The 27,670-nt window shown below is 40.6% G+C and overlaps 1 protein-coding gene across 2 annotated transcripts in view; it reads left to right on the forward strand.

The window, feature by feature from the left end:
* The first annotated feature begins 1,201 nt into the window (after positions 1-1,201).
* pex5lb (peroxisomal biogenesis factor 5-like b) overlaps positions 1,202-27,670 on the forward strand; it is an 87,725-nt gene continuing 61,256 nt past the window's right edge. The window contains exons 1-2 of one of the 2 annotated variants that reach the window (XM_039649515.2): positions 1,202-1,555; positions 24,623-24,715. In XM_039649515.2, coding sequence (XP_039505449.2) covers positions 1,535-1,555; positions 24,623-24,715 — 114 coding nt within the window. In that variant the 5' untranslated portion in view covers positions 1,202-1,534. The remainder of the gene's footprint in view (positions 1,556-24,622; positions 24,716-27,670) is intronic. The other variant, XM_039649516.2, reaches the window with a different exon arrangement.

Raw genomic sequence — 27,670 nt, forward strand, 5'->3', positions numbered from 1 at the left:
TTTCTCTTTTTTTGTCACATAATGCTCACTGATGTGGATTTACTGAAACCATTAGAAATTCATGAACAAATCATGAGGAAGACTGGGCGTTTGCAGTTATTGAGGATTTCTATGTCCTGACCTTATTTGCTAGGGAGGAGAAATATTTGATTTTGTGTCAGCTCATTAATTTGAAGCTGACTTACAGTGTAGACTGCATGACTGCGAGTGAATATTTTGTTGTGTTTCTCACTTCTGATTAAGCTTTGACTGCTACACCGAACAAGAGACAATCAATCATAATGAATGCTTCCAATGAGACAGTGATGGAAGTAACAGGGCACTACCGCACTCAAAAAATAAATAAATAAATAAATAAAAATAAATAAATAAAAAAAATAGGGCACAATGAACTCTATCAATCTGAAGGATTTTTTCTGTATTTATTTTTTTTACCCGGTAATGAGCTGCCAGTACCTTTTCTGTTATGGATTTATTTGTGTACAATGTGGTCCAAGCAAGAAAGTGATATCCTATAAATTCCTATCTATCGAAACATCAAAGGAGAATAAATCAAATGCAGTTAAATAACAGAATTACTTCAGTAATATAGTCTATTTGACAATTATGGGCCAATTAAGTTGCTTTGCTTTGATTGTTTTGTTTTAGAAAGAAATAAGCCATTAGGTACTGTAATGCAAAATTATTGAATGAATGAGTGAAAAACTTAAAAATGTCTATGTTGTACTGTCTTTAATTCATGCTAATTTAAATTAAAAAAATAAAATAAAAAAATGTATAGAGAATCAGTAACAATAGTTAAAAAATGCATAAAAATACAATTATAGCCTAATGACGATATAAATATGAAATGTTGCCTATATTTTAGTGAGGTTTGACTTCACAAAGCATTTATAGAGGAGTTCAATATGTCAAACTTGATACTTGATTAAGTAGCCTATTACATAAAAATGAAGAATATTTTGTTAATATCTATTTATTTTGAATTGTAAACTCTGTAAGTTTGTAATAAATAAAATTAGGCTATATTTAGAAAGTACATGTGTGGAAGACTGTAAATGGTTTCCAATGTCATGAGATTAACATCTTCTTATCACATGAAGTCCACTGATGAAGTGTACAGTAGTGAAGGCGACTTCCTCTTCCTCCAGCAGCATCAGCAGCACATCTTGAGTGTTGATGTTATTCATGGGAGGTGGCATTCTGCTCAATAAGGCGTTTCCGCGCTCAAATGGGCTGGGACTCGAACGTTTCCACTAAGGAGTGTGTGTAATAACCAGAGGGGAAAAAGAGGAAGACCATACTTGCTCTACGAACCCTCTACCTCGAAGCTAACATGTAATATGAACGTCAGAAACTCGGATGCGCGGTCTCGTGAAAGGTCCTGTAAGAGGAACCCTCACGTGGACGGAGCCGGAGCATGAAATCAACATCTCGAGACTCAGGGATTGCTCCGCTCATCTTTCTCATCCACATTGACAATTTACAGTAGTGGGTACCAACACACACGGCGGGTGCAGCACTTGGACTGAATATGTACCAGGGACATTCACAGGTAAGCTGGCATGCTTCTTTTATCTATTATTGGCCAACAGCGCGTGAAGCATCTCATGCCAGCACGTGCGCATGTAAAATAATCAATCATCCCCAAATTGAGGAGTTAACACCGGTCAAATCGCACTCTTTCAGCTCTATTTTAGCATTAGAGCAATGGGCAAACATATTTTACACGGCATAAGCTTTAATTTCATGAGGAGGACGTTAACTCTGAAGAAAAGATCCTTTCAAGGCATTATCTTGTCCCATTGAAACGTTTAATCTTCTGGTTTTATTTGCGTCATGCATTGAATAAAACACCTTTGTTTTAAAGGGCCTCAAAAAAGTCCCTATTAAGTTTTTTTTATTAAGATAGCTTTTAAAATGCTTTTTAATATACTTTCTTTTACTATAGTATTATAATTATTATATAGTATGTTTTTCCCTCAATATCCATTTTGTAAATACAAAGATGTACTCATATAAATGTTGCACATTTTTTCGAAGAACTTTAAGCAGGTTTAAATGCATTTATTTCCTTTTTCCTTAAAAAAACAAGACATTTCATCAATAAAAAATGGATTAAACAGCATTGATGTCATTAACCCTTCATGGCTGCAGGCTCAACATCCATTTTTTTGGACTTGGAAGGAATTTGACCTTCATAGAGTCAGATGAACTTAGATATTGCCTGCTGCCGTTCACATGACCAATGATGCTGCGCTTGCACTTCAGGGAACTGCCATCAAGTGTGGTTTGCTTCCGAGTCCTCAAGATAAATATGTCTCCCGTCACACCAAGCTGTAGCTAAATCTGAGTAGGATGGGTTTAGACCCGTGTCACATTTCTCACGATCAGACAAAGGAAAATCAGTGTTTGCGATTTACAATTGTGTGGTTGCAAGTAATTTGCTGCTTCGCAATTTGTGGCTGCTTCTTTTCCTCATCAGTTTCTGTCTGATATTGTAGATGCACAGGAGGAGGAGGAACAGAGTGATGTTTTAAAACATCTTTTAAACGTCAAGTTGAGTATTAAGGCTCGAATGGTGCTGTAGTTTATGGATGTTATGCAATCTTCCCACTGATCTGCCACTCACTGAACTGGATTCTTTAAATCTGCATACGACTCTGAGAGTGTGTAATATATGCTTAGTTTACTGCATTTGGTTCTTACTGATGAAAGGAAGAACTTAAAATGTTCCTAAATTCCCAAAAGCAAGAGAATAACGTTTGAGAGTGTGCCTTTATGCCTACATAAACCTTCTTTGGTACAGCTATTCCCATGGCTCTGCATTCTGAAGGAACATTAGTTCAGCCGATACTAAAAAAGAGAAGGGTGAGAAAGCCCTTTGATGTGTTTATCATAAAAATTCACCTCCACTAAACCGTTATGTTGAGGATTTTGTTTGTGGAATACTGCTGTTGTCCCATTTAGGTTAGCAGGCTGTGAGGGATGTGTGATAATTAATTTTTTGAGAGGAGTAGAAATCAAGTAAAAAAAAATTTTCTTATTTTTACATATTCAATATATGAAGAGTTCCAAGATGCAAAAGCCTCTAAATGTCATTTGAAAATTTCCTCTTTAATGATGATTTTTATCAAACTTGTATATTTAAGTTCAGTAATTTCACTTAAATGGCAATGATAATTACCTATTAATTGTTATTTAAGTGAAATTAATGAAATAAAATATACAAGTTTGATAAAAATCATCATTAAAGAAGACAATTTCAAATGGCATTTAGAGGCTTTTGCATCTGAACTCTTCATATTGAGCTAGGACTGGGCGGTATGGTACATAGTGAGACCACGGTATAAAGTGTCTATTGTTAGAGATTGTTAGAGAGTTATTTACACGTAAGAGTGATAAAACATGCATTGATAAGAAAATAAAGAATGAAGAAGAACTCAATGTAGTTGGTGCTCACGCTGAAGGACACAGCTGAAGCGTGCGCAGTGCGCACAGAAAGCCGCCCATCTTAAAGAGCATGCAATAACAAATTCGGAATGTGTATGACGTTTAATAAAGTTATTAAATGCAATCCACAAGTTTCCGAGGGGCGCTCCTGTAAAAAATAAAGTGGGTGAAACTTCCGGTGAGGCGGCGGAAGTAGCATTCCAATGGTATTTTGTGTGTTAGTTAGCGAAGAGGCTAGCTGTTTTTTTTTCGGAGAATTATTTTACTATTTAAAGACGCAAATCTTTATGAGAGATGTTGTTACGGAGCTCAGGGACAACATGTGCTGTTCGCGGTTGTATATATCACCGGACTAAACTAATTCAGTGGCTTAAACGTGATTGTTTTGAACATAAGCTGAAAACGAATCAGAGTGATCCTGCCAGAGCCCGTCTCTGTTCCTGCCAACGACTGTAGTTTCCATCACTTCCCAAAAGACGACGAATCTTCCTGTGTACATTTGTTTAAATTCTTAATATTCTATAAACTCTATCAGCATGTGTTTGGCTGTTCGCTACTGATGTTACACCTAAACTCAGGATCAAAGCCTGTGTTGACAGAATACCAAATGTGCCAGTTAATGTATTCAAGTAGCACATTCATTTATAATTTTGAATAAACTCCAAAGCACAATGACTAAGTGTGTATTTTTTATTTTAATTGTTTGTCAGCTCACACAACTGTCTGTCACCATGCCTTGATGAGTATTGATTATTAATAATGTTATTATAATAATACTCCCAATCAACTACTGCGGAGGGTAAAGGTACTGTTATTTCACCCTTTTGAATTTCGTTGAGGTTGTGTTCCCACATCGTTAGCTAGTTTGGATTGCCATAACTTGAATGACTGTCAACTGTTGAATGAACGAGTGTGAAGTATGTCAAATCGCGCTTTGTTTACTTCCAACCGGAAGTCGCGCCCACTTTTGACGCAAGGCCTCATGGGGCGTAGGAAACTTGTGGATAAGCTGTGAAAAAGAGAAGTCAGCTGACAGGCTTTCTGTGAGAAGCGCTTAGAAAGCTGCTTTTCTCAAATAGTTCGCAAATTCAGTTCTCTTTCACCTCTTATTGCGCTTGAATGGTCAGATAGATACACAATAATGTCAAAATGCACATCGTGTGGAGTAATCACGTAAACATAGTTGGTTACGTTTTAAATTAAGGTGAACATTTGGGTGAAAATTGGATGTGTGTCAATAAATTGGATTTGTGCATTCGGTCAAGGGACAGGAGCGTGATAAACTGTTGTCCGTCTCATTCATTTTACTCAAACAACAAAAGACAGAGAAAATCACTCACTTCTCTTGACTGAATCACTGTTGTATCTTTAATTTGAATCAGTTCTTTTGATTCATATACAGTGAAGACTATGCAGTGTTTTAGTTCTGTAACAGACATGCTACTGTATCTATTCTACTTCACTTGTTTTGCTTTATTTGATGTTTGGTTCCCTTCCTACGTCATACTCTGGGGTTCCCTTTATGCATTTATGCACATGTGCACTCTTCAGAAAGGACACTGATTTATGCTAAAATACCAGGCTTGTGCAAAATTCAGAATTGGCCTCCATTCAATTCATGAATTGGAATTTGAATTGAATTGACTCCGCCCCCCAGGAAGTGGAATTAAATTCATGGCAATTCAAAAAAATTCCATACAGTCACAACAGTAAGAATGTGTTGAATCTCACATAGGGGAGAGCGGGGCACAACGTAACGCTTTTTGACTTTCTCAGTTTGTGCAAATCTATTTAGAGTGTTTATTTTGTCCCACATTAAATTCCTTCATGTGTAGTACAATTATGTGGTTTTGTTTTATTAATACAGTGTACACTTTTTTCTTAATTTACCCTGAAAGAAATGTTAAATGTGACAACATGCCCTATAGGTGGTGGGGTGCATTGTAACATGTGAGGGGCACATTGGAATATCACCATATGACAGCTTAAAATGCTATCTCATCTAATAAAAAAAAATATATATACAAGTCAAACCAAAATATTTTCTTAATAAAATACAGTTATTAACTTTTTCATATAAAATAATGTCATTTTTTTAAATAATTCAAAATAATCTAATTTTTGATTTTGACAACAAACACATGAATACACAGCTATACAGCATAGTTAAAAAAAAAAAAAAATTAATAATTTCTGAACATTGACTTTCAGTCTTTATTTACATGTTTCTCATGTTTTCTCAATCGAATTCATAGAAGTACAGAATATAATAGCATATTTCTAATAGGGGCACAATGTAACGCAGTGTGAGAACATGCCCCAACTGCACAACTGGGGTTTAAACCCTGCTAGTGTCTTCTGCTGGTTAGCGAAGCATTAAAGAACTATATCAACTGTTAAACAACAGATTAGAGATTAAAAAATATCAGATTTGTGTAATTTTAATTAAACACAAAAATAGAGATGAAAAATTAATTTAGGTAAGATATGTACTTTTGCTATGGTTAAATGTTCAGTGATATCTTACAAAGCTCTCTGAATTTTGGCGTATTTTTTTCTCTATATAGTTTTGAAATGGCAACTAGTAAATACATCAAGTTTCGTCATGCTACTAGCGTGTGGAAGTATTTAAAACAAGGGTGTTACAACTAGCCCCGCGCTCCCCTACAGTCAGGGTTAGGAAGGTTACTTTGGAAATGTAATTGCTCACTGTTATAAGTTACCCATTAAAAATGTGGTTTAGATGAATTTATCTGGAATACTTTATCAATGTAAAGCAATTTCATTTTAATTCTGGGAAAGGGCGTCACAATTACAATAAATCAAACTTATTATTTGTTCTGTGACTAGAGCTTTTAACATTCATTGCTGGGGGGAAAACATTGCTGGTAGTTCAAACTAATATAATTTATATAATATGTAATGCAATCATATCTGACATATATTGTAAAGCTACATTGTTAAACACTTCACTTAAAATATCTAAATTCATTTCTTAGAATTTTTATTGAATTGTGTAATTCTGCATCCTTTAATTCAAATTCGAATTGGCCTTATGCACAGCTGCACTACTTCCTGAAATTAAGCCAGCTCCTTGTTTCCTGTCTGCCATTATTGGTCAAATTGATTAATTCAGGTGTGCCTGACCTCAGTAGTCACGGCAACAATAATCAGACACACCTGAATTAATCAAGTTATTATCAGACGGTCCAAGGTCCAAAAGACAATTAATAACAGTTTCAGATGCAGCTTCAAATGTCTTTAAATGACACCAGACGATGAATAAGGGTCTTATCATGCGAAACGATCGGTTATTTCAAAACTTATTCCAAAAAATGTAACTTTTCTAAGGACAAATGCTAGCCTTGCTCTATTCTGTGAGGCGCGTTTGTAACGTCACGCAATACGTAATTACGTTCAAAAGGTCACGGGTGACTAGTCGGAAGTACAGAGTCAGTGTTTACAAGTTGAACGCATAGGTTGAACGTGCAAACTAACTCAAACGCCGTTTACAAAAAAAAAGGAATTAAAAGGTAAAACAATGATGTCGGATGATTTTGATTCTGTACTTCCAGCTACGTCGCCCGTGACCTTTTGATTACGTGACGTTACAAACGCGCCTCACAGAGTAGAGCAAGGCTAGCATTTGTCCTTAGAAAAGTTACATTTTTGGAATAAGTTTTGAAATAACCGATCGTTTCGCATGATAAGACCCTGATTTATCGTCTGGTGTCGTTTAAAGACATTTGAAGCTGCATCTGAAACTGTTATTAACTGTCTTTTGGACCTTGGACTGTCTGGTTCCCATTGAAGTCCATTATATGGAGAAAAATCCTGGAATATTTTCATCAAAAACCTTAATTTCTTTTCGACTGGGACAGGAACCTATTTTTGCCATGCATATTATCTGTTTCACGAGTTCACATTTACATCAATTAAACAGAGTAAAGATTATGCGTATTTGGCGTGCTGTCCAGGGGGAGGGCTCCGAGCTCGGAATTTTTGCCCGAACCCAGAGTGCTCCCCCCCCCTCGTTGTTGTAAGAGTATTTAGGAGAAGAAGTGAGGAGATGGGGTGGTGGTGGGATGCTGTTAGACTGTCAATGAACTGAGTTAAGTTTGCTGTATATATACCTCTTACTTCATTGATTGGGAGTGCGCTCCACTCGTGTCTAATTAGGCTTGATTACCTGAATGTGCTCCACCTGTGTTTAATTCTGAACATACTCCTCCCGAACTTTGTTAGTAAAACATCATTTCACGAGTTCACATTTACATCAATTAAACAGAGTAAAGATTATGCGTATTTGGCGGGCTGGGTCCATTTGAATTGCACCGTTCTTAGCGAGCGCATCTTACTGCGTCGAACGGGCGAGCCCTTACTGGCCTATGGATGAGGAACAGCTTGATTTATGCCGCCTGACCAGGAGGGCCCGTGTTGCCTCTGGCGGAAGCAGCTTACTGCGCTGGGCGGACGGGCCCTACTGGTTGACGAATGAGGGGTGACAAGATTTGGGGATGCCCAACCAGGAGGGCCCATGTAGCTTCCGACGGGAGCAGCTCACGGCGTCGGGCTGATGGGCCCTACCGGCTGACGGTGGAGTGTTTTGGAAGCCCAGACTGGAGATTTCTTGCGGACCGCTGGGAAATCGATACCTGTTAGATGTAAAAGAGAAACATAGATGAATGCCATATCCGCTTGGAGACCAATGCTCGCTTGGCAGAAAAAGAGGAAACATAGATGCATGCAATGTCCGCTGGGAGACCAATGCTCGCTGGACAGAAAAAAGGAAAGATAGATGCATGCAATGTCCGCTGGGAGACCAATGCTCACTGGACAGAAAAAGGAAACTTAGATGCTTGCAATGTCCGCTGGGAGACCAATGCTCGCTGGACAGAATCATGCAATGTCCGCTGGAGACCAATGCTCACTGGACAGAAAGAGAGGAAACATAGATGCCTGCAATGTCCGCTGGGAGACCAATGCTCGCTGGACAGAATTAAGCAATGTCCGCTGGGAGACCAATGCTCGCTGGACAGAAAAGAGGAAACAGCTGCCTGCAATGTCCGCTGGGAGACCAATGCTCGCTGGACAGGATTATGCAATGTCTGCTGGGGGACAAATGCTCGCTGGACAGGATTATGCAATGTCCGCTGGGAGACCAATGCTCGGTGGACAGAAAAAGAGGAAACATAGATGCATGCAATGTCCGCTGGGAGACCAATGCTCGCTGGACAGAAAAGAGGAAACATAGAAGCATGCAATGTCCGCTGGAAGACCAATGCTCGCTGGACAGCAAATGCTTGCTGGACGGAGAAAAAGATAATATAAGTCTTCTACAGGGAGAGTTTTTGCTTCGTCTGCTGGGAACTAGATCACTGGATGAAGGAAGATCACCCAGGTGGACGACCCGGAGGGTTTTATTCGATGAGGGTTTGGTGGGCTTTTTTAATGTTGGTACCGGTTGGTCCTGATGTAGCTTTGGAAAGCGTCTGAGGACCATCTTCCGAGAGCTTGGATCTGCTGCTGGGAGAGGCCTTTTTGGGCTGCTGAGGTTGCTGCTCCGATGCGGAAAGAGTGACTGGAGAAATGTTTTGCTTGGATGCCTGACTGTTGAAGAACGAGTTTGAGATGTTTCTGGAACCAAAAGCGTGTCACAGGTTTGTTGGAGTCATCTAAAAATAGGGGATCAAGAGGGGATTTAGCCTGGGAGCTTCTCCACTGAAGATATGCCTGAATGGATTGGTATGGTTGGATTGGCGATGGGAGTTTGAAGATGTAGATGAAATGGCCTTTTTTGAATTGGTCTGTCTTGCTTTGCTTAATTAAGTATGAGATGGTTTCACTATCCAGTACTGCTAAGTCTGAGATGGTGGGGTGGACTCTTGGGTCGAATTTGGAAGTGATGGCGAGTTCCGAGCATCTAAGAAAGCCAAAAAGGCTAGAATAAACATAGCATCGAGTGTGCGGGCTGTCTCGAGAGGCTGGTAGACTGTGCGGAGGGCATGAATACATTTTGTGAGAACATCTAGTGTTATGGGTTGTCTGGTGTCAGGATGGGTGGGATGGGATCGTTGAATTCCTTTGACCAGAAGGGAGGTCTGTTAATTATTTATCTCTGGAGAGGGAGCGCCGTACATCAATTTATGGAAAAACTGGATGCCGCTCAGGTAACCTTTGATGGATCCAACTTGAAGGCCCTTAATGCTGTTAAGGTAGGAGATGAATAAGGGGATTGAAAGGAGAGAAAAATCAGGGAATGGCAAGTTGTATGAGAAGTGGAATGCTTTAAAACACCTCCAAGCTGTCACATAAGATTGGAGGGTCCTGGGAGAAACTGCTTGGAGGATGGTGTCCAGTGATGCGTCGAGGAGTTGTTTTAGAGGGTGGGTTACGGGAATATTAGTTCTGAATAGTGAGGTACTGGAGTTGGGAATTGGTCTGCCTCTGGAGCCAGCGTCCTGAATTTCTGAAAAAGAAAACGAGACAAGGAGTCAGCGATTTGATTTTCAGACCCGGGGATATGTTTGGCAATTATGATAAACTGATCACACGCTGAGATCCAGATTAGGCGTCTTAAGAGTGGCATCAGGGCGGGTGAATGGGAACGGCCTTTATTAATGCATTCAACAGTTGCTTCATTGTCACAATGCACTAAAACGCTGCTGGTGGCCCATTCTTTCCCCCACAGGAAGGCTGCTACCACGAGAGGGTAGAGCTCAAATAGGGCTGAGGACTGAGTCGTGTCTTGGAGTTGGGGGGGCCACGGAGATGCGAACCAGTGTCCTTGGTAGAAACCCCCGAAGCCGATTGAGGGGGCCGCATCTGTAAATAATTGGATATCGACTGGAGATAAAACGAGATTGTTATAGAAAAAGGACAGGCCATTCCACTGTTTAAGGAAAGTTATCCATAACCTGAGTTCATCGCGGCACGTCTGAGTTATGGAAATTAGGTCTTCTAGTGCGTTTACTGAAGAGGCGAGTGAGAGGAGATGCGAAATGAAAGGGCGGCCTTGTGGAATGATGCGCATTGCGAAGTTTAGGTGGCCGAGCAGGGATAAGAGTTCGCGTTTGGAACAATTTGAGCGGTCAACGAGGGTAGATGAGACGAGTATGATCCTGTCAATTTTTTCCTTTGGCAGGGAAGCCTGGAATTGTACTAAATCTAAGTTAATGCCGAGGAATTCGATGGATGTGGTGGGACCCATGGTTTTCTCCTGGGCGATGGGGATCCCAAGCTCCGAAAAAACATTTTGAACGGTGAGGAAATGCGCGGCTGGGATGGCATCGGGAGGCGAAATGATTAGGAAATCATCTAGCAAGTGGATGAGGTGAGGAATCGCGTAATTGTTAGACAAAATCCAGCAAACAGCTTCTGATAGCATGTCGAAAATTTTGGGGCTGCTTTTGCATCCGAAAGTTAAGCGTACGGAAAAATAAAATTTTCCTTGCCAGCGTACACCGAATAAGTGCCATGAATCTGGATGGATGGGCATCACTTTGAAGGCAGAAGTGATGTTGATTTTTGCCAGCCAAGCTCCCCGACCCGCAGTTTTTATCATGTCGATCGCCTGGTCTACGTCATGGTATTTGAGAGAAAATTCGTCAAGGGGGATCAAGCTGTTAATGCTTGGGAACGGGGAATCATGTGGAGCTGATAGATCAATTATAAGGCGTTTTTTACCTGAAAATTTTCTTGTGGCCACTCCAATGGGGCTGATACGAAAAACTTCGAAAGGAGGATTGTCGAAGGGACCAATCATAAAGCCTGACTCGACTTCTTTTTTGATCAGGTTGTCTACTATGTCGGGCTCAGCCAAAGCAGATTGAAGATTATTACAGACAGTATTTTGAGAGAGTGGGCATTCCACACCGGGTTTGAAACCGTGCTCGAGGCCGGACAGAAGATAGTGTGTGAAATGGGTGTCTGGGTGATGAGCTAGTTGGGCATGGGCACCGCCGCAAAAATTGCAGACATGGAGAAACCGGCAACGCTGTCTGTAGCACCTCCCACGGTTAAAACTGTTGCACAGCTGCCTGCTGTTTGAAAAGGAGGCTGTCTGCGGTCTCCCTCCATCGGGATTTTCATGGGTTGTAGGTCTTGGCACATAGCTGGTTGATTTAACTGGGGCTGAGTCTGGGCAGGGGGGGATGGAGGGGTTGACTTGAGGGCATGTCGTGGTTGAATGTGCCACTGACCTGCATACCGCACATGAAATGTTCTTGCAGCCTAGGAAAACCCTGCTGTGTAGATCTGGATCAAGAGCGCTCCAGTAAGGACATTGGTTCCATTGGGCGACCCGGACAGAACACTTGGCGGAGAAGAGCTTGTGGTAGGTGTAGAAGTGCCCTCCTCCATTGGACAGCGCAAGTTCGTCTATAATTGATAAGTAGTCGTTTAATTCACGCCGCCTATGGGGGAAGGCTGAGCAGATTACTTCAGTGAAACGGCTGAAAGCAATTGTGAACTCGGAAAAAGAAAGTAAACGTAATGAATGTGGATTTGGGTTTTTTAAAGTGACAGAAAAATCCCCACAATCTATTTGGCGGTTTGATTCGGTTACAGGTAACAGAGAGAGAAGAGATGAGAGATCTACGTCTGCACCTGACAGGATCTGTGCTCGGATGTTGTGGGACACTGGGGGTGGTTTGCCTGGAGAAGAGAGCTGAAAGGAACCAAAGCAGGGGCTGCAATTGTCAGCGGAGGCAGCCTCACGCTTGAATCGGCCTCTGGGACTTGGGGAAGAGGGTTAAAAGTATGAGAAGGAAAGGAAGGTTGAAACTGGGAAGAGTGGGCTCGTGCTGCAAGCGGAGGCAGCCTCACGCTTGCTTGAGCTACTGGAGCTGCTGGCCACTGAAAAGAAGAGGGATTAGTAGCTGTTGCGAAAGCAGGTTGAAATGATTGGGCCTCCAATGCTAGCGGAGGCAGCCTCACGCTAGCATCTGGGACAGGTGCTGGAGCCCACTGAAAAGAAGAGGGATTAGTAGCTGTTGCAAAACTATGTTGAAATGATTGGGCTTCCATTTCTAGCGGAGGCAGCCTCACGCTAGCATCTGGGACCGGTGCTGGAGGCCACTGAAAAGAAAAAGGATTATTAGGAACAGCAGGAGCCATGTTCTGATATGCTGAGGGGAGGTCGGCGGGCCTGGTTTCGGCCAAAGCTGCAGCCTGCTGGCGAGGTCTGACGGCAGAAGGAACTGGGGCGCGGCCCAAGTTTGCTGAAGGCCTTCCGCTGCGGTTTGATGCTGGAAGAGAACTAGATTTAGTACGCTGGGATGGTGGTGTTGTCCAGCGAGGTGAATCCTGAGCTTTACTTTGCCTGCTGGTCCTTTTCGGGGCCGGCATGGACTTCGGAGAGAGGTTAGTCGATTGCAAGGATACATAGAGGGCATATACAGTAGTTCCGCTTTGTTCATCCTTCGCGAGAACTGAACATCCGAATTTATCAGCGCTTGCCTCAATCCTAGAACTGTCCACTTTGCAATTGGTGGAATTGTTGGGACTGCCGAGCGATAGGAAGAAGCAGGGGAGGGATTGTGATGTCTCGCTGGTGGAGGCGAGGGCTGGCCTCTGCGTCTAGGCGAGCGTGTAGCTGTTCGGGTAGGCAGGCGGCCGCGTGGAGAAGCCTTGGGATCAGTTGAAATGTTGGGCGGAGAAGGAGTGGTCCTTGGGTCAGCTGATTCTGGCTGAGGATCCGGTGAGAAGTTGGATTCATCATCGGATGGGAAGAGCTGGAGTTGAGACATGGTAGCAAAAAGGTCGAACCAATATGCTGTTAGACTGTCAATGAACTGAGTTAAGTTTGCTGTATATATACCTCTTACTTCATTGATTGGGAGTGCGCTCCACACGTGTCTAATTAGGCTTGATTACCTGAATGTGCTCCACCTGTGTTTAATTCTGAACATGCTCCTCCCGAACTTTGTTAGTAAAACATCATTTGGAGACTTCTGCTAATTGTCATATTCATATTTCTCCAAAGAAACCAATTATTTAGTTTTACAAAAGCCACTTAAGCACACATGAAAGGAGCCATAGTTAATGAAAGAGCATATTGTATTTCTTTAATAATTTAGTTGAAACATTCTTGACTTGCACTTGACTATTTCACACTGAGAAGGAATATAACAATGAATTGAAGTCAGAGAATATGGTGAAAATATCCATTTCTTGAGTTCAACCTCTGGAAAATAACATGCATGGAAAAAAACAACTAACCATGACAATGGGTCAAAATATTTGGTATAAACTCAAGGCTGAAAATGAACACATTAAATGAGTATTGTTTGCCTTGGGGACAAACTTAAATGGTTCTGAAGCAAAAATGTAGAATAGAAACACTGATTTTAAGACAACACGTGTTGTAAGATTAAAACAGCCATTATTTCACATGTCAAGCCATAAAAAATCCACTGTAAATGTTGAAAGACTGATTGCTGATGGGATTACAGCCGTCCGGATCAGTGTGGTCTGCACCGGAACATTAGAAATTAGATGACTGCTTTTGAAAGTCAATGAAAATCGAACTGTACCATAAAACATTGATCAACAGACAATGCTCACTCATTTAGCTCACAATGTTCCAGTAATCTGAGAGATTTTCAAACTGTCACTAATACCCAACTCTGTAGATAGAGCACTAAATTGTGCTGAACTTAACAACTTCAATGTAAGCAAATGGATCAGTCCCATTCATGAATTCAACACAGTATACTTAAATGTCATTGAATCCCGGGAGTGTTGAAGGCAGGGAATTCATCCTCTCCGGCCTTCAAAAAATGGGTCAGATGTGAAGCCTAAGGCAGGTTGCTCTTCGCTGCAGCTTAAACTGCTAATCACTTAAAGCAACTGGATTCGGCTGATGACACTGCAGCTGTTGTGCCTCTTTTCCCTGTATCGGCTCACACGCCACAGATCACATAATGCCATCTGACACAGCAGCCGCTGTGGATGGCACACATATTCCCTGGTGAAAGTAGGTGCAAAACGCAGAGGATTATTGTAAATTTGAAAAAGCACAGTGCAAATAGTTTTTTTTTCTTTGACCTACAAGCGTGGCGCACATGTGCGGATTAAACTCGCATCCTGCCAAGCCTTCAAATAATGTCTACTGTCTTATAGTTTGTGAAAACATGCTGTAATCAAACATTTTCCATTTGTAACTGTGAAGAGACAATTGCATGGGGTTCATATAAAACGGGGGCTTTTGTCTAACTTTGAATAGAGTATGGTTGCTGAAGGTATGATTAATGCTAATAAGCCTCTGGTGGGCCACAGTGGAGCCGACACTGACCTCAGATATGAGCAAAGATTGATGCAGCCTTAGGCTGCTTCATTCTCTAAGGTATTGCTTAGAGGATTTTCAAGGTAACTGAATATTCTTGTTCTAACCAAAAGCTGTGATCTTTGCTTGACATGTGTATGAGCTAGAATTTTGGAATTATGTTGTCTACTGGCTGTGCAAAAATCACAAGTTTAGCATGTAGGTGTATAGCCTAGCCTGTTAAATATCGAATGAGTCATAAATTTGACAAAGGAGAATATGCAAGAATATGTGATAACAATGATATTATAGGATGCCGTGGTGAGGTGCGAATTTGTATATGGAGTGGGCAACTTGTCAGTATTAATAGTAATACAATTAAAATAAGTTTGTTTATTTACTTTGAAGAACATTTACATTTACTTTGAACATTTACTTTGTCACAAGAACAAGAACATTTACTTTGTCATTTTAAAGCTACACTGTGTGATTTTTACCCCCATCTAGTGGTTAAAGGTATATGACCATCCAGTGAATATTAGTTTGTGTTCCTCTCAATTTCGATTTCGTTTTAACTCCTACGGTGGCCAATGTAGTCCAAGATTAACATGGCTTTCAGTTCGACCTCGTCCATGAGTGTTAACTGAAACGTAAACGTGAAAGACGAAGCTTGAATTAACGAGTATGTCCCTCTTTGGCTAATGTACTTTCAAGATGGAGGGGCAACATGGCGACCGACATTAGAACCCCTTACCCGTATATATTTTCAATGGCATATTATACACTCGCAAGAATACTTTATTACTTGAACGAATTAAATATATACATTAATGAGCACATAATTTTTGAAAGAACTAAGTGTTTTTAGCTAAGAATAAACTAAAAGAGTTACACAGTGTAGATTTAAAGAGGTCCTATTATATGATTTTAGGCTTGATTTTATTTTTAGGGTTTACAAGAATATGTCTTCATGCTTGATTGTTCAAAGAACGCATTATTTTGCACATATTTTACATCATTACAGCTCCTCTCCCCAGTCTGGCTAGAACGCGTTGTTTAGGTTCTGTTTTGATGAAGCCCCTCCTTCCGAAATATGAAATGTTTTGTGATTGGTTAGCCAGCCTAGAGTGTTGTGATTGGCAGCGTGTTCGGAAAATGTCACGCCCCTTTTAACCCGAGCTCTCAGATGTAAATGTTAAGGATGGGGTCAATTTCAAACCAATTCGACCCCAATTCAGACCCTGACCACTCTGAATTCGTCTGCCAACTTAGGACAAACTTTTTCCATGGTGGAAAAGACCGTGACAACACTCTTCATCTTCTACATTTACATGCATTCATTTAGCAGATGCTTTTCTCCAAAGCGACTTATAAATGAGAACAATAGAAGCAGTTAAACTAACAATATGCTAGTGCTATGACCCTTCCCAGTTTAATCTAACGCAGTATGTGTACTTTTTTATATATAAAGATAATAGATATAGAATAGAAGATAAGGTGTTAGTATTAATGGACCAAGTGTTGCCGAAAAAGATGCTTCTTCAGACGTTTCTTGAAGATGACCACGGACTCAGCCGCACTGGGCAGGTCATTCCACCGGCATGGAACAGACCAGAAAAAGGGCAGAGAAAGAGATTCTGTGCCTCTTACCACAAGACAGCATTCAATTGCAGAGTGCAAGTTTCCATGATGGCGCTTAGCAAAGTTCAACCAGGGCTCGTCACCTTTTTTTGTGTGTTCCAGGGACGAGGACGGGAGATCCGAAAAAACGCATTGTAGTCCAAACGAAGTAGATTCTGTTGCACTTTAAAAAAATTCTCCCTTTGGAGTGGACTTTGAGCTTTGTTAGCTTACAGATTGTTTTAATGCATTTTTCGCCAACTAAAGTAAAACAAATCGAAAAGCATAATAAGGACTCCTTTAAATGTAGAAAACAACACTACTGTCACTGTGCACTTAGTTCACTTGAATCACCCTGCATGGTCTCATTTGTATGAAGGAATTAGTAACATTTGCAGGTAAAGAATTATTTTTTTTTTGGATAGATACTGAAGCTTATGGCTGTATTTACAACATATTTACAGCTGTAGAAATTTAAAATATTTATGAATATTTTTATATAATAAATATTTTTGTTGTATATTTACCATTTAATAGATTTTTTAGATCCCTTAACCCTACCTCCAAAGTCCAAACCAATACCACATTTATACTATATAAAACTTATTAGGCAGAAAACTGCAATGACCATTTTAGTTTCTGTATAAATAAATAGATATGTTTGAGTAACTACTTCCACTTCTATTTCTAAACTTAATTATAACCATTTAAAAAAAAAAATACTTAAAAAAATAGTAGGTTATTTTTTTCTATTCAAATGCTGGGTTGACCCTGTTAGATAATATTTGGAGATTATTTTTCCATGGTTGTAGTTTTTGTGTTACCCAGCCGTTGATTTGGTAGCCGGGTTAATCTGACTGACATTTCACACATACAATACAGTTTTGATGAAAAATGGATAACAAAGAACAGTTCATTACACTTGAATAAAAATGTTTTTACATTCTAAAAAAAGAGAAAAAAAAAGAAACCTAACATAATCTACCCTTTTTTAAGGCGAGACACTGGTGAATAGGGTATAATTTTTAACTTACAGATACTGCATCATCATGAAACTTTACCATTTGATTACTCGCATGAATAGGAGAAAAACAAGTTTTCTGTAATTGTATGTTTAAATATGCTAGTCAGGCTATATCTAATTAAATATGCACTAATTTGCATATATTTTGAAGTGGCAAATCTGACAAGTGAAAAAAATATAAATATCTTTGAATATCTTCTTTTGTTACCTTGTAAATCACAAAATACTGCCTTTTAAAATATATTTGTAGGCATACAATGTCTAATAAATCAGGCCAAGAATGATATATCAACAAATCCCTCTGGACAAACCTTTACAATATAGTTGACTGTAAAGTTTGGTGTACGTGGGTGCTACAGAAGTGGAAATTCTAATTTCTATTCAAAGCCATGAATTACAGACAAAATATGCAAAAAGTAAAATCCATGTATCACACTGTTTGACATCCAAAATTCATTATTGGTTCATCCATCACTGATCATAACATCCAAAACAACACATCAACAGTCCATCTCTAGTCCCATGGTGGAGCTCCGGAAGGATAAAAGGAGTGACAACAGTTAAGGACGAGAGAGGACCCGGCCTGGGACTCTATAGTGTTGTTGGCAGTCATCAGTGAGTGTTTATTTAATGGCTTCCTGCCACATGAGATCCTTTTATAATCTGGGTTTGAAATGAACTTTTTCACTCCCCAGGTAATTTGTCTACTAAATTGTAAGTGATCAGGCATTCTACAAGGCCAAAACAAAAATAAAATAAATTGATATAATTGAATGGTTTGCAGTTTTACAGCAGTCAATCATTATTCAGGCAAACTGGCTAATGAGTTGATGTGTGTTTTCCGCACGGTTGATTTTGGCGGGTTAATGGGGATTAATGATTATGCATATGATTAGTCATAATATTCTATAAACCTTAACCCACTTTGTCTGTAGCTTTCTTGATTAGTTGTCTTATGCTAATAAGCAGCTCTTAAGACTAAATACTGTATGTTGTTCTGAAATTACAATCATTGACACCTTGTGCTAGCACTTCCTACAATACCTTCGCTTGCAGATTCTTTCTTTGGCGCGGTCAACTTTCACCCAGTCAACACAACCTGACTCCGTCACCATGTGTGAGAACCGAATTTATCACCTACCAGCATATTATTATTACAACATGACACTGCACATTCTTGTCTATAGTTGCTTATAAAACTGTCCTATTCACACAGGACATGTCATTGAATCCATCTGCACTTTATTTAAACTTTATCTATGAAAATATGCAACATCTTTGATGGGTATCCCACACCATGTGCCACACTCAATGTTTTTAAAATGCTATGTCAGAAACTTTCACCTAATAACTTTATTTAGTACATTTAAAAAATAATAATAATACATTTAAATGCAATATCAAATACCACTCTACAGTTAAAATTATAATCATGTTCTTTACATGTGCTTTAGTATTCTATAGTCAATATTAAAGTAAGTTTATTTTTAAAATCATGACAAAAGATTATTTAGTAAATTATTTCAAATGTATTTGTCATGCTGTGGCTGTTGTAGTAATCACAAGATAAAGTTGAGATGAGTTTCCAAAGCAAACATTTTAGTCACAATTCCAACTAACACAGATCACAGGAATAATAATCATAGAAAACAACCACATAAAACATAGACTATATCTGACATACGCAAAAGGAAAATTAAGAGCTATACGCCTTATTCACGGCAGCACCATCTTTGATTTTTAATGAGAATGAAAGCGAGGCTGTGAGGGATAGACTTGCATCTCTTCAATGGGCTGTACTGTTATTTAATGTGTTTTCAGATTGTTCTGCTCATGAAACACTGGAAAAATATCTTTCCAAGAAATGTCAGTTGACAAAAATCTCCCGACAATGTAAGCTGTGGAAAATTGTAAGTAATCTAGCCGCTTTATTCAGCTTTTTACAGCAGATGCCATTGGAAACACGGTAAGTCTATCCCTCACAGCCTCACTTTCATACCTGTCATGGAGCTGCTCTGAATAAGGTCTATAAATGCACAGAACACACAAAGGAAAATAAACAAGACACAGGTGCAAATGATAAGTTAACCATGGTAACAAACAAGGGCATTCATGACAACTTTAAACTAAACTGTTTTTGATTTGACATACACTTTTTAAAGGTGTTAAGAAACATAATCAAGAATGTATACTCTACTCTACTTTTTGCATTTTAGCAAAAAAAAAAAATAAATAAATAAATTAAATAGACAGCCTATTTCAGATACGTTTGATCGCAGGACAAGCCCATTGGTTCATTAGGTGCTGTGCAAGGACATGCATGCTACTTCGGCTGTGTCTTTGTGTCCTGGGTCATCGGCCCTGAACTGAAGTTTCATGATCGGATGACTTGCTGGGAAAAGATGTTTTGTTCAAGAATCAGTACTACTTACTATATGTTTGTGATTTATAAGTAAATGATTTATCATAAATGTTTCAGTTTTTCGGACAATACTAGTTTAAAGTGTCAGTGTTACTGAGGTTATATTATATTTGGATTTTTAAATGTAATGGGATGGCATGTACTATGTGCATTCTGGTGCAAGACCTTCTTAAGGTCAAACATGAGCTTGATAGAGTAGTTGTCAGGATTGAAATGTCGCTCCGTGTGGGGTTTGTAGGAAGACTACATTAATAAGAAGGTAGATGGATGATCACAGACAGGCCTGAGAGAGTCATTTTCCACAAAGGTCATCTTTGTCATATGGATTGTGTTAACTATTTTAATGCTTAGATCTCTTTCAAACACTGACTTATTAAAATGCTAAATGTGAATATATTCTTGACGTCTTAAGATGAATAATGTAAGTGAAGACCAATTTACCTGTAAAACAATGTAAATTTTTGGTCTGTAATGGATATTACACAAGAAAAGGACTGTCTGTCACACTATTCACATATTTCTGGATGTCTTTGATGCAAAAATCACTTTGAAAATGAGAACACAAGCAGAGATAAAAGGACAGAACACAGCTGGCGATGTGCCCTTTTTTTGGATTTTCTAATATTGGGTAAATTAGGAAAACACAATTCTTTAAAAGACTGTTAATAACTCAACATATTTGGCATTTTACTTAAATTCAAAGAGCATACACAAAATATAATCTACACAGAAGAAAAGGTACAAAGGCTGTCACTGAGGCAGAACCCTTTCATAGGGGGCATATTAGCCCTGTTGAAAAAAAAGTATGCTACTTGCAGCCAGACTAATTTAGTATACTTCAGATGTGTTAATGATAAGTTACCATTGAAACTACTAATTTTGTACTAAGTATATTTAAGGTGTAATTAAATTAGTTAAAAGTGTATTTAGTGTACTTTTGAAAATTGAAATTTGTAAATTGAAACAACTTCAAATAAGTATATGCCTGTGTAGGGACTAATTACATGCTTGAATGGTGATGTTAAAGTCTACTTTATTTGTGTTACAAGTACATTACGAGTGTCTTCGAAACATATAAGCAATATACCATAAGTATATATATATATATATATATATATATATAAAGTTGAGTGTGAAACCAGACCAACGCTGTGGGGGGCGTCGGGAACAAATGAAACATAACATATAACGAAACATATAAGCAATATAACATAAGTATATATATATATATATATATATATATATATATATATATATATATATATAAAGTTGAGTGTGAAACCATACCAACGCTGTGGAGGGCGCCGGGAACAAATACGCCCGGGCTCAGACTGCAGCAAACGAGCCCAGTGTAAAAGCCCCCTCAACAAGAAAATCTCACAGAATGGACTTCACATACACATGTGTTACCATTAACGAAGATGGACAAACACAGAGGGAGAACTGAAGGCTTAAATACAAAGAGTAAACAAGATAATTAATAAGGTGATTGACAAGGCACAGGTGAATGGGACAGCTAATTAAACAGACTGAGGAAAATAAGGTCACCGGACAGAACTAAAAAAACACAATGAAAACAACAGAACAGGGTATACTCGTTACAGTACGCCCCCGTACTGCCGTAAATAAAACTGAGGCTCTGGAGGAGGTTGTGGAGCTGAAAAATAAACACCAGTCCATATAAATATAACAGTCCATGGGGGAGTGGAAGCAGCCAGGGAGGAGCTAAGAACAGGAGAAGCCAGGAGGTGGTCCTGAGGCCAGTCAGGACAAGACCCCAGGGTGGAGTTGAAGGTGGGAGGAGCCATGATGGTAGATGACACCCTGGGGACGACCGACAGAGATGGCGCCACAGATGATGGAGACCTCGGTGGAGCTGACCTGTCAATGAGATCTGGCTAATTACAGTAAAACTCGGAATAAACAGAAAGACTAACAAGACCGTAGATGCCATTCTTCTTATGATGCAACGAGCACATTGGGTGTTATAGGAAGTGTTCCCACTTCCGGCTGACTTAATTCATGCAGGCAGGAAGATGTCTGACTAAGGGACGAGGTAGCCGTATGGCTGATGGTTTCAGTTGGAGCCAAGGTGGAGCTAAAGTGTCAACAGGCCGAGGTGGAGCGATGGGCCCATAGGCTGGAGCCGGAGCGAGGGGATCCTCTTGGCTAGGTGGAGTTGGTGGCCTGAAGACACTTGGCAGAACCCTGCTATGTGTTGGAGATGCAGAGGGGCTGAAGGACACCAGTGAAGGTGGGGCTGAGGAACTGGCTGGATGAGGAGGTGGGAAGGGAAGATTGGACGAACATTCTGGAGATTCAGGGGGCATTGGAGAACCAGGGCACGCTGGAGATACAAAGAAAGCGTGAGATTCGGGGCATCACCTCACCTTAGTCAATCAAATCCTCCTAAAAAAGGTATCCAAGTTCCTCCACATATCCTCCAGAGACAAGGCTCAACTCACTCACAGCTACATAATTGTAGGCACGGCTATCCTCCAAGCCATCCATCTTCACTTAAAGTCCCTCTGCGATCTGCGGTGTTGTCCGCTCACACACCTGGTCAGACACATGTTGTGAAACATGGTCCGGGGTGATGACTCCTTCCAACCTCTCCCTCGGTTCAGGCTCGTCCATCGCGCCGGCTGGTCTCCACAGTGGGCACACGCAACATCTCCATTGATTCGCTCACAGGTGGTGGATGGCTCGTTTCTGGTAGTGCTAGATTGGGACTGATTATGACGTCATCCTCTGCGGGGCCGATGGTGAAAGGTGAGTTGTTGTGTTGAGCACCCACTCCACACCAGGCAGGCGTGCCTTAATTTCCTCGTTCAAGCTGGTGAAGTAGTGGTGTGCACAACGAACAGTCTGGGAATGGGAAACAGGATCTTTAATTGCAAATCTCACAGAATATACTTTACACACACGTGCTACCATTGATGAAGGTGGACAAATGCAGAGGGAGAACTGAGTACAAGTACACAGTACACTGAGTACACAAAGCAAACAAAATACTTACCAAGGTGATTGACAAGGCACAGGTGAATGGGATAACTATTAAACAGACTGAGGAAAACTAGTGCTGCGTTCATGTGCTATGGTAATTATGGTAAATACCAAAAGCCGACGTGGAAAATGCACATGAACACCCCCTCATGTGGTATTTTCCACTGGGCAACTCGTAGAATATTTTGATGGACGAGTTGCCGAGATGAGATAACCTTTGACCATTTCAAAATGGCGGAGAGCACCGCGAGAGTCGTGAATCTTAAAAATATATACTATTCATGATCTAGAAAATATAGTCTACAGCATATTATTTACCTTTTGAGTTTTGATAAATCATTTTCTTGCTATTGCAGAAGACTTACGCAATCTAAAATAGTTTTAGCTAAATAACAGGTCTAGATCTCCATCTTTTTACCACATTACGACAACAAAAGCACTTGAACGCAACACACTGGTAAATACCAGTTCACAAGTGGAAAATATCCTATTTTCCATTGCACGTGAACGCAGCATAGGTCACAGGACAGAACCAAAAACACAATGAACAGAACAGGGTATACTCGTTACAATGTGTATGGCACAGAATATCAGGTGGGCTCTGTAGCAGTCACATAGAAACCACTCTGAACCCTCTAGATTCTCCTTAGTAACAGTTTGGTTATCACCCTCAACATCCTACCATTATAGGCTTTTTTACAAAGTTAAAAACACAAACTTATTGATAGCATCGGTTTTCAAATTTGATTTTGTTTCTTATGTGTCTCCAGAGTTTCTTTTCAAACATTTCTTTTTGATGTTATTCTGTTGCTGGACCATGGAGTGTTGCATTAGCGGTTCACTTCATTGATCACTGTAAAACAGCACAGTCAGATTATCTTGGATTGCAATATGGAGCCAACAGTGTAGTTGTTCAATACATTGGGGTTTAACTGGCAGTTTGCAGTGTTAAACATCACCAGTGAATTTATTCCACTCCAGTTCTCAGCGTCCCAGCGGTGGCTTAAGTGCTTAGATCTGTTTGAGTGGAGTCGAGGCTGTTAAAAGCACAGTTGTAAGCCTCGTGTTTTTGGATGGTGTCACTCTATCTCTGAATTGTTTGAAATGGTTTACTACTCCATGTACTGTGGCATGTCTTTGCTGAAGTAAGTCGTTTTTTGTTTTGGCAGTTTTGGCATTGATAACTAAATTGTCTGTTTCAAATGGAACTTAATAGGGATGCACTGATATTATTGATACTATTTTCATGTTCTGGTTGATAACTTATAAATGAACTATGTTAAATTATATACTATTTAATAAATAAAAAAAAAAACTAAAATCTAATCAACCATTGTAGATGCTACATGGGAATTTAGGTATCACAAGATTTGTAAAGGTTACTTTTAACATTGTTATTAATTTTTAATTAATTTTATTTTTAATAAAATTAATTTTATTAATTAATTTTTTTAAACTTATTGACCGATATTGATGAATAAAAAAAAAAACTATTTGGCAAAACAAATGTCAGCCAATGAACTATATTTTATCGACACATGGTGCATCCCTCCCTACTCATATGATTTGTACTGTAGAGCTGATAGATGACAGCATGCTAATCATGCACATTGTTTTGTGTCAGTTGGGTGAATTGTCATTTTTTTCAATCAACAAGAAGTGGCTTATAAAGCAAGATAGATGGATTTTTCTTTTCTTGTACCCCTGAAAATTGTTATTTCATTTGATTTGGTAATGCTTTATTAGTGTTTTTCAAGGAACCCACAGAAACGCTGCATTAATTTGAACACAAACTGACTGACACAACTCACTGTTGATTTCACTGTTGTAGGAGAAAGACTCTAGGGCGGTTGCTTTGGTGCTGAAGGAGCTACCAAGTAAGGCATCCTCAGATGGAAAACCCCTGCTCACCGTGACAACCAAGGTGGGCTGAGCACATACACCCACCAACAGGGAACACCAAGTGTGACTGTGTGAATAAGTCAAGTAAACCCAAGAGCTTGGTGCACCCTGTTTTGAATATCCCTTAGTGTTATGTGACACACATGAGCCATGTGTGTGGAAGTGCTATAGTTGCTTCTTGTTGTCGAAAGCAAGCTGCTCTATGGGGTTCACACTAAATGATGTCATCAAGACCCATGGCAATGGGATGGTCCTTTGGGACCACTCAGTATTTCAAGACACAAACAAGAGTGGCATTTGTTTTATGTGAGCGCTACTCTCCCCATAAACAGCTGCTGAATGTTCTGTTGCTTGAATTTTATTTCTGTTGTTGTCTTGGCTTTTATTCGCATGTATGTGACCTGTTTTTTACTGAAGCCCAAGCTGCATGTTGATGTTACTTGCTGTTTGTTAATACATTGGGAATAATTTGTTTGTAGGAAGCACATTAAATGTGGATTTTGTGGGATGTAGATTCTTGCTGCAATGTGGGGTGGCTTTTGCTATTTATTGTACCACCTCTCTGCAGTTACACAAAGTCAATAAATGGATGTCATTTTTGGCTGTCTATAAAAGGTTTACCCAAATGTTGAAGGATTTTGTTATCTTGGAGGGCTTGGTTGTATTCCATTGAGGATGTGGCAGAGAGCCATGCATTTCTCAATACATTGTGATGAGCTGCTCAATGGGGAATTTACTGCCAGTTACTGCTGAGATTGCGCATTGTGAAAATGGACTGAAAAACACTTGCCATCTCATCCTTGGCAAGTCCACAAGACCAAGTGAAATTGAAAGTAACTGGTGAAGTCTTGTACAATTTAGACTGAATTTTGCAGTCACAAATTTACATTTTCAGAAATCAAAGACCTATTTTAATTATAAAGAAATGAGGAAGTTACTTTTAACGATGAAACAGGTAAAGTTTTCCTGGATTCAGAAAGGCGACTATAACTAAAAATGTAATGTGCTGTTTTGGAACTATGAAAATCAAATAGCAATGCAGTTGGTGGTGTTGGTGGATGCATTAAACTACCACACATTTTACTGGAACTCCACCACTAATATATATACATATATATATATATATATAGGGCTGGGCAACGATTAATCGCAATTAATCGCATCCAAAATAAAAGTTTGTGTTTACATAATATATGTGTCACAGGGTGGTGCAGGCAGAAGAGCAGACAGAGTCCAGAATCACGATGAAGATACATTTATTTCGTAAATACAGGCAGGAAGACGGGGCAAACCAAGTAACATCAAACATTGACCGACAAAGACTGACTGACAGAGGAAGAACTAAATACAAGCAGGAATCAAACTAAACGAGGTGCAAACAGGTGAGAATGATGATGACAGGACGAGGAACAGGTGGCTGATTGGGGAGTGAGTCCGGGAGTAGAAACAAAAGGATCCGGGGAAGTGTGGTGCAGATGACAGGACACACTGGTGAGGACGACAGACTGTGACATCACTCCCCCCTCCCGGAAGGCGTGGCCTCACGCCGTAACATCAATGGGGAGGGGGGGTGGGCGCCCTGGAGGCTGTGGAGGGCGTGGTCAGGAGGGAGAAGCCCCCCAGGGCGGAGCAGGCTGAGGGCGAGACCAGGGCGGAGCAGGCTGAGGGCGTGGCCAGGGCGGAGCAGGCTGAGGGCGTGGCCAGGGCGGAGCAGGCTGAGGGCGTGGCCAGGGCAGAGCAGATGGAGGGAGGACCCCTGGTGGAGCCGATGGAACTGGGGCTGACGACACCAGGGGGCCGACTGACAGGGGCGGAGCAGATGGGAGAGGAGACCAGGGTGAAGCTGAGGGACAGATGACATATGGTGCTGAGGAGGGACTGAGGGACCATGGTGACACCGCAGGCTCAGGTGACGACAGGGGCACAGAGGGACACGGTGAGGTCAGAGGGAGTGAGGGCTGACGGGTGACTGGAGGGAGTGAGGAGTCCGACAGAACTGGGGGGGTGACATGACGGGGCGGAGCCAGAGGAAAGAAGTCCCAAGGTGAAGGGAGGATGACGAGGGAGCGAAGGGAGTCCGGAGGGTCGAGGGAGCCTGGCCGAGCTGGTGGACTGAGGGGCCATGGAGGAGCTGAGGGAGGTAGGAGCCACGGGGGAGCCGATGGGACAGAGGGCCGAGGGAGTGTCCATGTGGAGGAGGTGTCAAGTCAAGTCAAGTCACATTTATTTATATAGCGCTTTTCACAATACAGATTGTATCAAAGCAGCTTCACAGTGATAACATGAAAGTAGCACAACACAGATCAACAACATTGCTAAACACTAAATAACCCCAACTGAGCAAGCTCAAAGCAAGCCAAAAGCAAGGCGACAGTGGCAAGGAACCAAACTCCATCAGATTGGATGGAGAAAAAAACTTGGGAGAACCCAGGCTCAGTCGGGGGCCAGTTCTCCTCTGGCTTACATTCATATTGTTTAAATATAAATATTAAATATTGTTTATGAATCAAACGGCGCCATAACATATCGCAGGCGTTGAGTCGTCTCTTCACAGGCGTTGAGTCGTCTCATCACAGGCGTTGGGGCATCCGAAATCCCCGTGAGAGGCTGGACACAAAACTGGACCTGACGAACGCCATTTTTCTCGGGACAAGCGTCCCGAGATAACAGCAGAAAGGCAGATGGGAAATAATTAGCATAGCTGATGTTCATAATGATTTCCGTTATAACTCACAAACTCTCCGTAACCTGAACTCTCTGCAACCCAACCATACGCGCCGACTCGTTTGTCTAAAAGGCTGTCGAGCCCCACTGGTGCGTTAAGCAGTTTCAGTGGCAAACGGTTCCGTATGGCATAACAGAGGACTAGAAGGTAAGCATTATGTGAATGCATGACTAAAGAGAAGCGTCTTTAATATAGTTTTAAACTGTGTCAGCGAGTCAGAGGCTCGGACCGTATCGGGAAGGCCATTCCAGA

The sequence above is a fragment of the Pimephales promelas genome, chromosome 5 (genome assembly GCF_988280905.1).
Source record: "Pimephales promelas chromosome 5, fPimPro1.hap1.1, whole genome shotgun sequence".
NCBI classification, from domain to species: domain Eukaryota; kingdom Metazoa; phylum Chordata; class Actinopteri; order Cypriniformes; family Leuciscidae; genus Pimephales; species Pimephales promelas.